General features: G+C 44.3%; 1 protein-coding gene across 2 annotated transcripts in view; it reads right to left on the reverse strand.

Moving 5' to 3' along the window:
• Positions 1-2024: 2024 nt before the first annotated feature.
• The window catches only part of LOC109103316 (tyrosine-protein phosphatase non-receptor type 12-like), an 18363-nt gene continuing 6843 nt past the window's right edge, over positions 2025-13544 (reverse strand). Inside the window, exons 2-18 of one of the 2 annotated variants that reach the window (XM_042737098.1) lie at positions 11127-11235; positions 10219-10295; positions 9111-9206; positions 8979-9017; positions 8815-8886; positions 8138-8197; positions 7907-8049; positions 7434-7500; positions 6790-6867; positions 6586-6684; positions 6068-6153; positions 5110-5795; positions 4266-4337; positions 3728-3777; positions 3613-3655; positions 2980-3057; positions 2025-2899 (exon numbers count right to left, since the gene is read on the reverse strand). In XM_042737098.1, the coding sequence (XP_042593032.1) occupies positions 2838-2899; positions 2980-3057; positions 3613-3655; positions 3728-3777; positions 4266-4337; positions 5110-5795; positions 6068-6153; positions 6586-6684; positions 6790-6867; positions 7434-7500; positions 7907-8049; positions 8138-8197; positions 8815-8886; positions 8979-9017; positions 9111-9206; positions 10219-10295; positions 11127-11235 (1917 nt within the window). In that variant the 3' untranslated portion in view covers positions 2025-2837. The remainder of the gene's footprint in view (positions 2900-2979; positions 3058-3612; positions 3656-3727; positions 3778-4265; positions 4338-5109; positions 5796-6067; positions 6154-6585; positions 6685-6789; positions 6868-7433; positions 7501-7906; positions 8050-8137; positions 8198-8814; positions 8887-8978; positions 9018-9110; positions 9207-10218; positions 10296-11126; positions 11236-13544) is intronic. The other variant, XM_042737104.1, reaches the window with a different exon arrangement.

Below are 13544 nucleotides of genomic sequence, written 5' to 3' on the forward strand. Positions count from 1 at the left end.
GTCGCTGTAATCATTTGATTATAATTCACGAGTCCATTTATTATCTCGATATTTTTCCAAATTTTAATGATGCTCTCGACAAATGTAAAAATATGATTTTTTTTGTCTTTAATGAAAAAGAAATAAACACCAAATTGTTTACTGTGAAATCAACACTAGTTAAAAAAATTTAATAATCATAGACATGGTGACCACTTGCTACTTTTTACTAAATGAACACAAAAGGAACATTGATATATTATATATAAATAAAAGTGCAATCTTTCTACAAAAGGTTGTGGTTGTTGCAACGACTTCACGTTTCTTTGAAGAAAAGAGAAAAACATGAACAAAGAAATACATTTACAGAAAAAGTTTGTTTGTGTTTACACCCCAAGTGCAGATCTGTTCCCATAAACAGTATCAGATGTTTTTGATTATTACTGTCAATCATCACATTTTCAGATTAAATTAATCATTTATTCAAATGGTGAATGGGTTACAAATAGAAAGCGACTACATGTTAAAGGCAGTATGTTTATAGAGGATATCAATGTTTACATTCTTAAACACATTTGTACTAATAAACAAAAGTAATACTGTCATCGGTGAAACAGCTGCTCATAAAAGCTGGTTGTGGAAATCTGTATTTTGGAATATGGAATAAATAACTGGACTTAATAACCTCTGTTTGGAGAACACTGTCAGTACTCTATAAATCTGAGTATTTTTGTATTCTGTTACTCAACGCTTAAATGATAAACAGTATATCAACAGCTTTATGAATGTAACACCAAACAAATTATGCAAAATAATTCAGAGAATGGATTTCCAGTAATTGTCCCATTCACATATTGAATCAGTGACCTGTTACTATTTTTAAAAGTATTTTTTATGCCCATTTAAATTTATTGATAAAGAAATTTGCATGATTAATACACTTATAATATTCTGCATTTAAAATTGAACATTTGAAACCTGACCTCTTTCGCTGGAAAATAAAGTATCTTTGAATTTTCTTTGAATACAATGTCCATATTCCTCGTAAATCAGTGGATGAGGGTCAGGTCCCATTGCTCTTCAGCAGCTGCACAAACTAAAAGCATGATGGGAAACGTCTAGCTGTCGACAGAGCTTAAAGCTCATTGGCTCAAAACGATCACATTTTGTTCTTGTGTAAAATGTGCAAATCTTGATATACTGAATTGATTGTTAATTTAATTCATGTGAACAGCAGTTGTTATGCATCCTCTTCATCAGTAACCGAGCACATGATGGAGCTGTTTGCTTTTGCTTACGAGAGACTTCTTCACTCCCGTCTCTAACGAAACGAGCCTCTTCTCTGTGACTTCCAGGAAATTCCACTGACATCCCAGTGAGGTCACGTGACCCCGGATAGAGGAGCGTTCATTCACGCACTCAGACAGAGAGACCAGACACTCATCCTTCATCAGCTCTTCTGTCTAAACCTCAGATTACATCCATTCAGTGAGAAACAGGGATGAATAAATCAGAGCAAGACTTGAGCAGAAAGACTGTCCCGATCTCAGGAGCACAACAGCAGATGAAATTATTGATGAATGGATCTTTAGTGAATGTAGAGTATGTATACATGCAAACAGAGCTGAGTGCTAACGCTAACCTAACTCCAGCACTCGTGTGTCACGCTGTCTATTATCACAGGACTGCCGTATTCTAGTATCTGAATGATTAGCACATCAAAAACATAATGGCAAATGACAAACTGCTGCAGAAAACAGACACAGAAAACCAAACGCTGCTGTTCACAAACACGTTACAGCTGTGTGAATACAGATGTTCAGCAGCAGCTGAGAGCGAGCACCTGTCCAAACAAAAAAACAATATCAACAAAATAAACCACATCAAATAAAAAAAAAAAAAAAACCCCCCCCCCCCAAACTCACACACACACACACACACACACATACACACACACACACACTCTCTCTCTCTCACACTCACACACACACACACACACACACACACACACAGCATCTACTGAGAATAAAGCAGCAGGACACATCTTCCTCCTAATGTTTTTACTGACATTGATTGATTGATTGACAGGTCTGTGTTGGAAGGTCGAGTAAAATCCCAGAGGTTTAAATGCGACTTTGTGCAACTCGCACACATTCTCTCTCTGCGTCTTAAACATACACAGTAAAAAAAAATAAAAAAGGCATGGCCAAGCTATCGGGTTGTTGTTTGTGAAGTGAGAAAATGACATATACAAAAATAACCTCTAGAATACAATTTACAAAAAGCATCATCACAATCTCCAGCCTCCGGCGTCTCGTGAAGCGGCTGAAACACGCCGGCCGACCAACGCAAAGGAACGAGGAGAAAAGAAAACACAACACTGAAAACCTTTGTTCTAACAGGAGGGCAAATAACTTACGGTTTGAGGTACACGTGACGCTTTCATGCACAGACGTCTTACATCGCATTAATATATTCAGTGATAGTACGTTTGCATCATTATTTACGGCTCGCCCTGTACACACATAGGACACCGTGAGTGAGGCAGCAGCTCCGCGGCCCTCGTCCGTCTGGTCCCAGTCTAAACTACTGCAGAAGATGTGTGAGTAACAAACAGGTCCTGGTCCAGCCACGCAGGAGGAGTGAGAGTAAGGCAGGGTTCTGGTCCCGGCGAGTCCATGGCAGCGAGCAGCACTACAGCAGCGGCTGCACAGGTGCATCATGGGAGATTATCTTTGTAGCTTTACTGATTGTGTTAGTCAGAGAAGAGGGCGCAGAGTCTTGGACCGTCCGTCTACAGTGGCACTTATAGAGCAGAAAGAGGAGCGTGGAGCAGATGGAGCGGATGGGTGCCGCGGTCACGTCCACTCGGACGGAGGCTCCCGGGGGCCTTTGGGATGCGAGCAGCGGCTGCTGAACCCTGCGGCACAGAGACACAGAGAGAAACTCACAGATCATGAAGGAAAAGCTTTCATCTGCTCCTCTGCTCTCGTCACTCACCGATCTCAGTCTCGGCTCTCCTGTCCTTCGGGACGCTCAGAGGCGAATCCGGACCCTTTCCGTTCTTCTGCTCGGCTTCTAGAAAAAGAAAACAAAACCGACCTCACGCACACACCAACACAGTTGAACAGAAGCACACCTTCGTCATCAGGCTTTTATTTCATCACATCACTGTGACTCTGACTGCGTTCAGCGGCGGAGATACAGCTCTAGACTTTCACCAGAAACAAAAGCACATTAACATTCAAATAAACCTTTTACTGAATTAACTGAACAGCGGCGCCGTCTGTGAACGCGAGACTTAATTTAATAAAGCCGACTGACATTAACTGTGAAATATTTTCAAAAAAGAAGAAATGCTGTTAATTCTACACATGATAATATTGTAAATATGGCACCTGACGCTGGTTTCTAGCGCTGCACAAACTCAGCTCAGATGAACGAGACACTGAGAGGAAGTTTTATGGATTCAGTAAAAATAAAATCTGCAGGAAGTGCTGATCAACAGGAAGTGTGTTTGGATGCACACTGTCTCTCTCGCCTCCGTACACCCATATTCTGAGTGAGATTCATTGGCCAAAAATGAGAAAACGTTAATAAACCCTGATACTATCAGGTTTAAGTGTGACGTACCGGTCTTTGGAGGACTAGCAGGAGTCTGTGTGTCTGCAGACGTCTGTGAAGAGAAGAGACGGACGTCAAACACTCGTTCCAGCAGAAACAGACACTTCTGAACACTGCGTCTCACCTGTGATGACGGCTCGTCTGAAGACGCTTCGGCCGGCGGCGGCTTCACATCTGCGGGGTCGGAACGAACACGAGGGAAACGTTACAGGAAGTTCAGATAGATGACATGAGAACGAGAAGCTCTCGCTATTACCTCACTAATTAAAGTTTGATGACTTCATAAAGCATCAGTGATCAGCTCACTTCAAACTCACAGTCACACACACACACACACACACACACACACAAGCTACCAACAAGCATTTACCTGAATACTTATTGAAAAGCATTCCGTCAAAACCACTTTTTGTCATTTGTATTTCATAACCACCACGTCAGTCACTGCGAGACGTAACAGAGGGCTGAGATTCACGCTGTGTGTGTGTGTCATTAAACTGATGTTCACCAAGAGCAACCAGATGAAAGTAAATCTTCATTGTCTGAACTCTGTGTGCAGTGGAACAAGATCCAACTTCATTACAGAAGCAGGAAGTGATGCGCTGTGCTTCTGTCTCAGAGCCTCTGCTGCCCTCGTGTGGCTGGAGACAGTAAAGACGCACCTGTGGCCATTAGGAAGGACTCAGCGGTTCGCTCAGGAACAGGCGGGGGCAAATCTTCACTGTCGTCACAGTCTGGGGCAAAAAGAGCAGTTACAGACCAGCACTCTCTCTCTCACACAGACACACACCATCCAGAGCGTTTACCCAGCTGAACACAGCGTCAGCACCTGACACAAGCCCGGAGCCCCGATCACGAGCTCAGAACACGATACCATCATGCCTTCAGCCCCACAACCCTACTGAGTGCCCTAGACAGGCAGCATAAGCACAGCTCAGAGGCAGGAAACAAGCTGCATTTGATCAGGTGACCTACAGATCCGAGGAGCAGCTCTGCACTCACACACACACACACACACACACACACACACACACACACACACACTCACACACACACACACACACACACGCACGCACGCACACACACGCACATACACACACACACACACACACACTCACACACACACACACACACTCACACACTCACACACACACACACACACACACACACACACACTCACACGCACACACACACACACATGTGAATCTACGACCACACAAGCTGACAGAACTTAAAGGCATTGAAAGAAAAAGGTTCTTCTGTTCCGAGAGCAATGTAGATAACACACACACCCACTTCCTGAAGACCAACACGCTCCTCAGATTCTCATTCTGTCTGTGAGATTGGACTCAAGCGACACAGACTCCTGTCACAGTGATGCTTCCGTCGGTCACTTCCTGCTCATTTCTGACAATAAACCTGATCAAATGAGAGTCAAACGACTCGAAGGAAGTGAGAGCTTGGAAAGGAAGCAGACAGAGGAGCGGCGAGTGTTTAAGTACGTACCTGGTGAGGTGTGTGTCGGGAGGCTCTGGCCGGCGATGGACATCGGTGTGACCCTGCGGGGAACGTGTTCGCTCTGCAGTGCTGATACAGTGCTGGTTGCCGTGGAGATGCCGGAGTGACCGTCGGCGTCACTGAAGTCCGAGTGCAGCGGGTTGGTGAAGCTCAGCGCGGTCCTGACGGGTGCGGCTGGGGTCACAGGACTGGGCGATCGGTCAGGACTGGGCAGGGACCAGGCGGCGTGACCCTTCTCCTCCTTCAGCGGCAGGTGGTTGGGTCGCGGCGGGTCGTCGGACTCCTCAGACATGGAGCTGCTGCTGGTGTTGGAGCGCTTAAACGCATGTGACCGCTGCAACACGCTGTTCCCCTCGAAGCTGCGAGGGCCCTCCTGCAGAGGCACCTTCTTGATCTCGATGCTCAGCTTGGGCTCCAGGCGTCGGTCCGGGCCCTCGGCGGGGGGTGGTGCTGGGACGGTCGGTCCGGCTTTATTGTAGTTCTCGTTGAGGTCGGGGTTCTGGTCCGACGCCAGCACGTGCAGGATGGGTTTGGGATGGTAGCGGTCATTGTCCTGCCGCACGTTTGTGACCGTAGGGAAGGCCGAGGGCGGAGACGGCGTGAGGATGGGCGGAACGGGCCGCGGCTCTGGAGGCTGCAGAATCTCCTCCTTCACGTCGCCCTCGGCCTGATTACTGAGAGAGAAGACAGAAAACATGAGCTTCACCTCCAGAGGGCGACAAACATTCACACAAGACATGAGTTCGTATGGAAACAGCAGATGGCATGAAATACATAATTCTCTAAACAATAATACTATATATACTTTCTAAATACTAAAATAATTAAATCTGCATTGACACACGCTCTGTGAAACGAGTACGTTTCTACGTTTCTTCATTCGGTGCGGCTGGAGGTTTGAGGTGATGAGGCTCTGGAGGCGTGTACCGAGGGGGCGGAGTCTCACCTGCGGATGCGGGGCGGTTTGGGGGGGGGCGTTTCCCATCTTTCCTCATCTGAATTCTGACCGGATTTTTCCGGGCTGCCCTCTTCCTGCAGTGGGTGAGAGCGAGTGTGTCAGAACAAAGACAAAGCAAACACAGGAATGTCAAACACTAGAACCTCTACATCACAAATGGAGAAATGAAAAGAGAGAAGAAAAGGATAGAATGAAGATATTACAGCCTCAAACTGACACTTACAGTCCTCTGTGTGTGTGTGTGTGTGTGTGTGTGTGTGTGCAGTCAGACTGCATTGTCTGTATATCAGGCTTTTTAAACAGGAAGTAAAGCATCAGTTTCTATTGTTCATTGTTTAATTTCTCTTAACTGACATAGTCTTTCTAGAAGAGATCTAATCCCAGCAGCTCGTTCTGTGTGTGTGTCCGTGTGTGTGTGTGTGTGTGTGTCTGTGTGTGTGTGTGTGTCTGTGTGTGTGTGTGTGTGTGTGTGTGTGTGTGGGGGGGGGGGGGGGGGGGGGTCTTACCATCCCGTCTGTGAGCTCAGAGTTTGTTGGACTCTCCAAAAGCATCAGCTGTTTCTCAAAGAGCTGTGCAATCGCTCGATGAACTAACTCGTACTGCTCCTGACGCACAGAGAGACAGAGGAGGTTGGAGATTTAATCCTGCGCTGGTTTGTAACGTGTTTTATTCAGCTTCAGTGTGTATAGCGTGTGTTTTGTGAAGTTTACTTTGGTCTGAACTGCTGAATGCCGCTGTGTCCTCATCTCCTGAATCAGCTGGAAAACGTTAAAATCTTCAGGAATTCTCTGCAAAATAACACGATGCCAGTCCTTCAGGGATTAGACTATCTTTGTGTGTGTGTTGTGTTTGAGAGAGTGTTTGTGTGTGTGTGTGTGTGTGTGTGTGCGCGTGTGTGTGTGTGTGTGTGTGTGTGTGTGTGTGTGTGTGAGAGAGTGTGTGTGTGAGAGAGAGTGAGTGTGTGTGTGTGAGAGTGTGTGTGTGAGAGAGTGTGTGTGTGTGTGTGTGAGAGAATGTGTGTGTGAGAGAGTGTGTGTGTGTGAGAGTTTGTGAGTGTGTATGTGTGTGTGTGTGTGAGTGTGTGTTTGTGTGTCTGTGTGTGTGTATGTGAGAGAGAGAGTTTGTGAGTGAGTGTGTGTGTGTGTGTGTGTGAGAGTGTGAGAGAGAGAGAGAGAGAGTGTGTGAGTGAGTGTGAGTGAGAGAGAGTGAGAGAGTGAGTGAGAGAGTGTGTGTGTGAGAGAGAGTGTGAGAGAGTGTGTGTGTGTGTGTGTGAGTGAGAGTGTGTGAGAGTGTGTGTGTGTGTGTGTGTGTGTGTGTGAGAGTGTGTGAGTGTGTGAGTGTGTGTGTGTGTTACCCCAGCTTTCAGGAGGTTCCACGTGTAGTCGATTGCACAGATGGCTCCTGTGCGTCCACAGCCAGCACTGTCAACACATGTACAACAGCACATATATGCAGTCAGAACACACACTGATATTACACTAAACTAGTAAACATGTTAAACTATCAGAAGGCCCTGCAGCATCATTGGTGCCCCGCTATCCTCCATCACACACCATCTGCACAAGCCCTCACCCCCTCCATTCACTGAGCACAGAAAACAAGCATGGCACAAACTCAGAGGCTCATGCTAATAAAAGATTTCTAACCCAATAAACCCCAGACTTAACCTGAACCTCAGCCTGTCATTCATTGTGATGATTAGCCATCAAGAGCAGGTCACGGCCTCTCACTCATGACGGCAGAAGATTGAGGCGTCAGTTTGAGCTGCTGCTCGAAGCTCATGGGACTGAAGATCAGACGTGAGGTCAGGAGGAGCAGATCTCATACCTGCAGTGGACACAGATGGGAACGTCGTCATGCTCCTGATATTCCCTCATCAGGGCGATCATGTCCAATATTGAATCGAAGGATGACGGGACGTCGTGATCGGGCCAGTTCACGTAATGGAACTGCGTCACTCGCCGGGTTTCCTGACGAATGAGAGAGCAACAGACTGATGGTTAAAAACTGTCCTGCTACGACAGACAAACAGAAAGACAGACAGTCCGAGAGACTCACGTGATCAAACTCCACTGATAGTGTGCGGATAAAATAATCTGTCCTTGGCTGCTCAGACTCCTGAAAAAAAAATCCATATCCATATCCATATAGTCCATATCAGACAGTCTGAATACAGATGAACAGCTCTGAGGTTACTTAAGAACACTTGTCATTAACTTATTCTGATCTGCATGGACCAGCTTGATGCATTTGATAGAGTTTGTGTGTTCTGTGACGTGAGGAAAGAGCACTCGTACACAAATCTCAAACATGAATCCTGAAAGTGCATAACTGGGACTTAAGCTGGTAACAAACAAAAAAGACTCATATTTAAAAATCTGCAAATACAACACGCCTAATATCTGTATATTAGGCATGTTATAGCTTCATATTTATTTTATACTGATGTAAAATTACAGTAAATCTGACTGCTGGCCAAACTGAAGGCACACTTGGGGAAAAATAAAGATGTAAGATGTCAAATCTAATGTGCTTCAGCTGTTCACACCGTCATCAGCTGACTGAGAACAACCAGATTTAAGCCACACAAGTTCCAGTGTGGACATGTTTCACTTCCCAACGTGAACAATAACATTACTTAACCTCAATAATAACATTATAACATAACTCAACGTGTTTCTTTTGAGGTCATGTGAAGAGAGTGGTGCATGCTGGGAAGTGTAACGTGGACTCACACAGGAGATCCTGAAGGGGCCAAACGTCACAGGCTCGTCTCCAAACAAGGGGAAGTAACGCTCACACTTTTTCTGCAGAGGAAAGCAAGTAAAAAACGTGTTTGAGTCTGTGAGTCGAAGCTTTTATGACTAAAGCATAGAATCCACATTTAAATCATTCTTACCCGCCCCATCTCAAACTCTCGACACGCCATCACGATGACCTGCGCAACAGAAAATAATCACTTACCAACAACAACACACACACACACACACACACACACACAGTGTCTCTCTGTGGCAGCAGATTCACTCACCATGACCTTGTACTCCCAGATCATCCTCCAGAAGTCCAGCACGGTGTTGGGCAGTGGCCCCTGAGTGGCAATGTAGGCCTCCGGCCCCCCGATCCCCTACACACACACACACACACACACACACAATCAGATCTGACTAAAACACTGCTTACTGTCCTAAAACCTCATCAGACTGTTTAGATCAGAGTCTACGTGACGGTTCACTGTGTGTCACACCAGAAGAAGAAACACTTTAGTTCAAGAGCCAATAAAGCAACAGTTTTGCACAAGTTTTGGGTAATTACAACGGCACTTGTTCATATGTGTTCACACACACACACAGACACACACACACACACACACAGACACACACAGGCAGACACACACAGGCACAGAGACAGACACACACACAGACACACACACACAGACACACACACACAGACACACACACAGGCAGACAGACAGACAGACAGACAGACAGACACAGACACACACACACACACACACACACACAAACACACACACACACACACACACACAGACACACACACACACAGACACACACACAGACCCACACACAGACCCACACACACACACACACACACACACACACACAGACAGACAGACAGACAGACACACAGACACACACACACAGGCAGACAGACACAGATACACACACACACACACACACACACACACACACACACAGACACACACACACACACACACACACACACACACACACACACAGACACACACAGGCACAGAGACAGACACACACAGACAGACACACACACACACAGACACTAGGGCTGCACGATAAATCACGTTATTATCATGTGCATCTCATCAGTAAAGCCGGTTCTGTGATTAGTAGTAAATCTCCATCACATGCTTTCAAATGGAGTGGCATTTAATACACAGAGCTGTAGATCAATAAAAAACAATGCAATATCGTGTTCATAAGAATAATAACAATGGAATGAGAATTATTATGCAGCCCTTACAGCAACACACACACAGACACACACACACACTCAAACACAGACACACACTCAAACACAGACACAGACACACACACACACACACACACACACACACACACAGAAGCACAGGAAGTCTTCAGTACCTTGATAAAGTTTGCATTGATGTAATCAGTGTCCTGGTTGGATGTCTTTAATGTCAACTTCACACGACTGTGGTCAACTGGGATGCAAGAGAAAGACATCAACATGACAGCAGACACACACACACACACATTTACTTACATGGAGACATTCCATAGACTTCTATTGTTTTTATATACAGCTAGTGATAGATTTTAGAAGCTAATCCTAGCCCACACCCTCACAGAAAACATTCTGCATTTTACAATTTCAAAAAATAAACAGTTTTATTTCTATACCAGTTTTACAAATGTAGAAGTCTCCAAAGGGAGGTTTTGGGAGATTTTGTCAGATTTAGTTCACTTTTGGGTACAAATTGTCCCCAATGAGGGCTGTACAGAAACCTTCAGAGGGTCCTTGCAGATACGCGCATCGATACGAACGCTTCTGTACTCACACAACAGCACGTGCTGTGACACAGTTTTGAAGAAGAAACAGAACAGAAAAGACCATTTTAAGTTATTTATATTATTATTATAATTGTTGTTATATTATTATTTTTTATTATTATTGAGTTTACAGGGTATGGTGTTTTTACTGCTGTAAACACAAATTCTGTCCTATTTAAAATAGAATACTATTCTAACCGTGTTCTGAATTTATTAACTTTTTTGAATGATAATGATAATAGAAACAGGATTGATAAGTATAATCAGAGGATGAGGAAATCAGTATAAGCCTGTTTTACCAGTGTTGGGATAATTATTTTTAAGGCCCTCTACATTTTTTAAATAAATACTGTAATAATAATAGTTCAAAGTATGAATATTTTTTAGTCAGATAAAGACAAGCCGTCAGTCACATGATCTGACACTCTCAAGCCCTTCAATCATAACGTAACAGTAATCAGGATAGGTTAGCGTTTACTCACATGGCAGAATGTCTTTATATCGGTTTCTCTTCACGTTTTCCTCCTGCTCTCCAACATTAGTGGGGTAGATCTTCTCTGTTCTGTATTTGGTTGATAATCGGCGTAATCTCTGTAAAAAGATGTGCACATACAGCGTTAACAGCAGAGAAAAAATACATTTAGACAGACATTTGCAGCGGAAATACATCAGCAAGCAGCTAAAGCCGTTCAAACCTCTGATTCACACACGTCTCCTGTGAACACGCGTGTTCAGATTACATCATGACACTCATTTGACTTATTTCATCACACTCTACGTGACTTGTGCAGATTAAAATACTTTTGAATGAACTAACCCATGTTATGAGGCTTATGAGCGAACAGGACATGAAGCGAATGAAAAGAAGAGGGACAGCTGTGATTGAGTTCCACTGTTAATGTAAATGTAGTCCGAGTGTTTCGGTTCAGAGCAGCAAAGTTTGACTCTCTGGTTTTGCAGTGCGTTCCATCAGTGTTTACACGGACGATCAGGTCACGCGTGTTTCAGTGATCACAAACCACTGTTCACCGCTGTTCACACGTGTATTTAGTAGTGGTCGACCGATATTGTTTTTTTTGACAGCCGATGTCGATGACGATATCTTGGAAAGCACTCAGAATTCTGGGAAGTTTGTGTGCGTTGGGAATCATATTTATCAAATAAAGCCAGGGTAACACTCATTTTACACACAGCACACAGAGAAAGTGACATGAATATGACTGGGTAAATGCATAAAGCGCAGAATAATCTGAAATCATGAGTTTAAAGTTTAAAGCATTATATTCACACGGACCGACCGTCACACAGAGAACACGCGATCATGCTGGATACACACACACACTTCACAAGATCTCACAGCTGGATTCAACTAAGTTTGCAAGGTTTGTGATATTAAATGCTCATAAATCATTCAAAGATTTGATTAAAAGATAAAAATGTGTATTTGCTTAATGCTGACGGCAAACAAGAAACTATTATAATGTTTGCCTATTACTAATAATATAAAAACAATCGTTTTGATACTTTTTATATACATTAATTCCTTTGTTTAAATAGGGCTGGGCGATATATCGAATATTAGCGAAAATATCGGAATAATTTTGAATATCAAATATTTCAAATTCAAGCATACTTTCCCAAAAGAACGCACCGAACATCCAAAAAAGGAACATGTAACTGCGGACTGCTCTACAAGCCTCTACTACGAGATAAAAATAGTTTAAATCCCCAAATCAGAGCTTCGCTGAAAGGAGGACTAAGAATCTCCAACAACAACTGACAGTGCTACATTTACTACAAGTGCCTGCACTTCATCGTTCCGTATATTTATCTCTGTCCTTCATACTTGTGAAATAAGTTGACACAATGTTTGTAGTATGTTGCACAGTGTTTTAAATCATGGTGGGTGAGGGCATTTCTGTACACGTTTGGCCAATCAGCGTCTACTTATGTCACGGTAGCACCAGTTGTGCTGGTTAGACCCTGCTCCGGAGTAGGAGCTAATGTGGTTCTCGAAAAAGGCAGTGTGGTACTAAAATCCCACACAGTTCCGGCGAAGCGAAAACACCAAAAAGTGGGTAGTTCCACAATTAGTTCTGGGACTATGAAAAGGTTCCCGCGGTGCGAAAGGCCCTAATGTCACATGGCTGTGTAAAATGAGCAGCAGATAACGTGATTATATCTGCAGTAAAGCCCATAATGCTCTAGCACCAGACATCCATCTACTGCAGGAGGAGCGTGTGCAAACAGAACAGGAGGAGATGCTGAGCTCAGATCAGCTGCAGGACCATCAGCTCTTTATCAGTCGATGTGAGAACACCAAGTCTCTGAATGTGAAAGTCTGTGTGATTGTGCAGCAACCTCCCGCTCTCTCTCGTGAGGCCAACAAGGAAGTGACTTAAACTGTAATTCACAATTCAAAAGAGAGTCAATCCCATAGACTCCCCATGAAAACTTTACAGCAGAAAAAAACATGTTTACAGTCTGGTTCAGAAAATGATTTTGGTCTATATAGCTAATTCATGACAACTGTGAGAGGGTGAATTTTTTTTTTATAACTCATCCGTTTAAATTATATTAAGCCTTAAAGTTCTGCATAATTAAGGGCGTGGCCACTTGAGTGACAGGTGGATTGCCGCTGCTGACACTGCCGTCGAGCTAGGTGGGCGTTTTCGATTATCCGGGAGAGTCGCGCGGTGATGCGCTGCCAAGATTCAGACGGCCCGCTCCGCACACCTCGAGCTTCAAAACCGCTCTTCAGGAGTCTACGGGGGACGTCACGGACACTGCGTCCCTGTCTTTATACAGTCTACGGTTCATTTACATCATAACAGTGACCAAGCCACACACATGTTTTTGTTCCACTATATTAATCAGGCCATCTCATGAACTTCACAGGC

This window comes from Cyprinus carpio, chromosome A4 (assembly GCF_018340385.1).
Source record: "Cyprinus carpio isolate SPL01 chromosome A4, ASM1834038v1, whole genome shotgun sequence".
Classification (NCBI taxonomy): domain Eukaryota; kingdom Metazoa; phylum Chordata; class Actinopteri; order Cypriniformes; family Cyprinidae; genus Cyprinus; species Cyprinus carpio.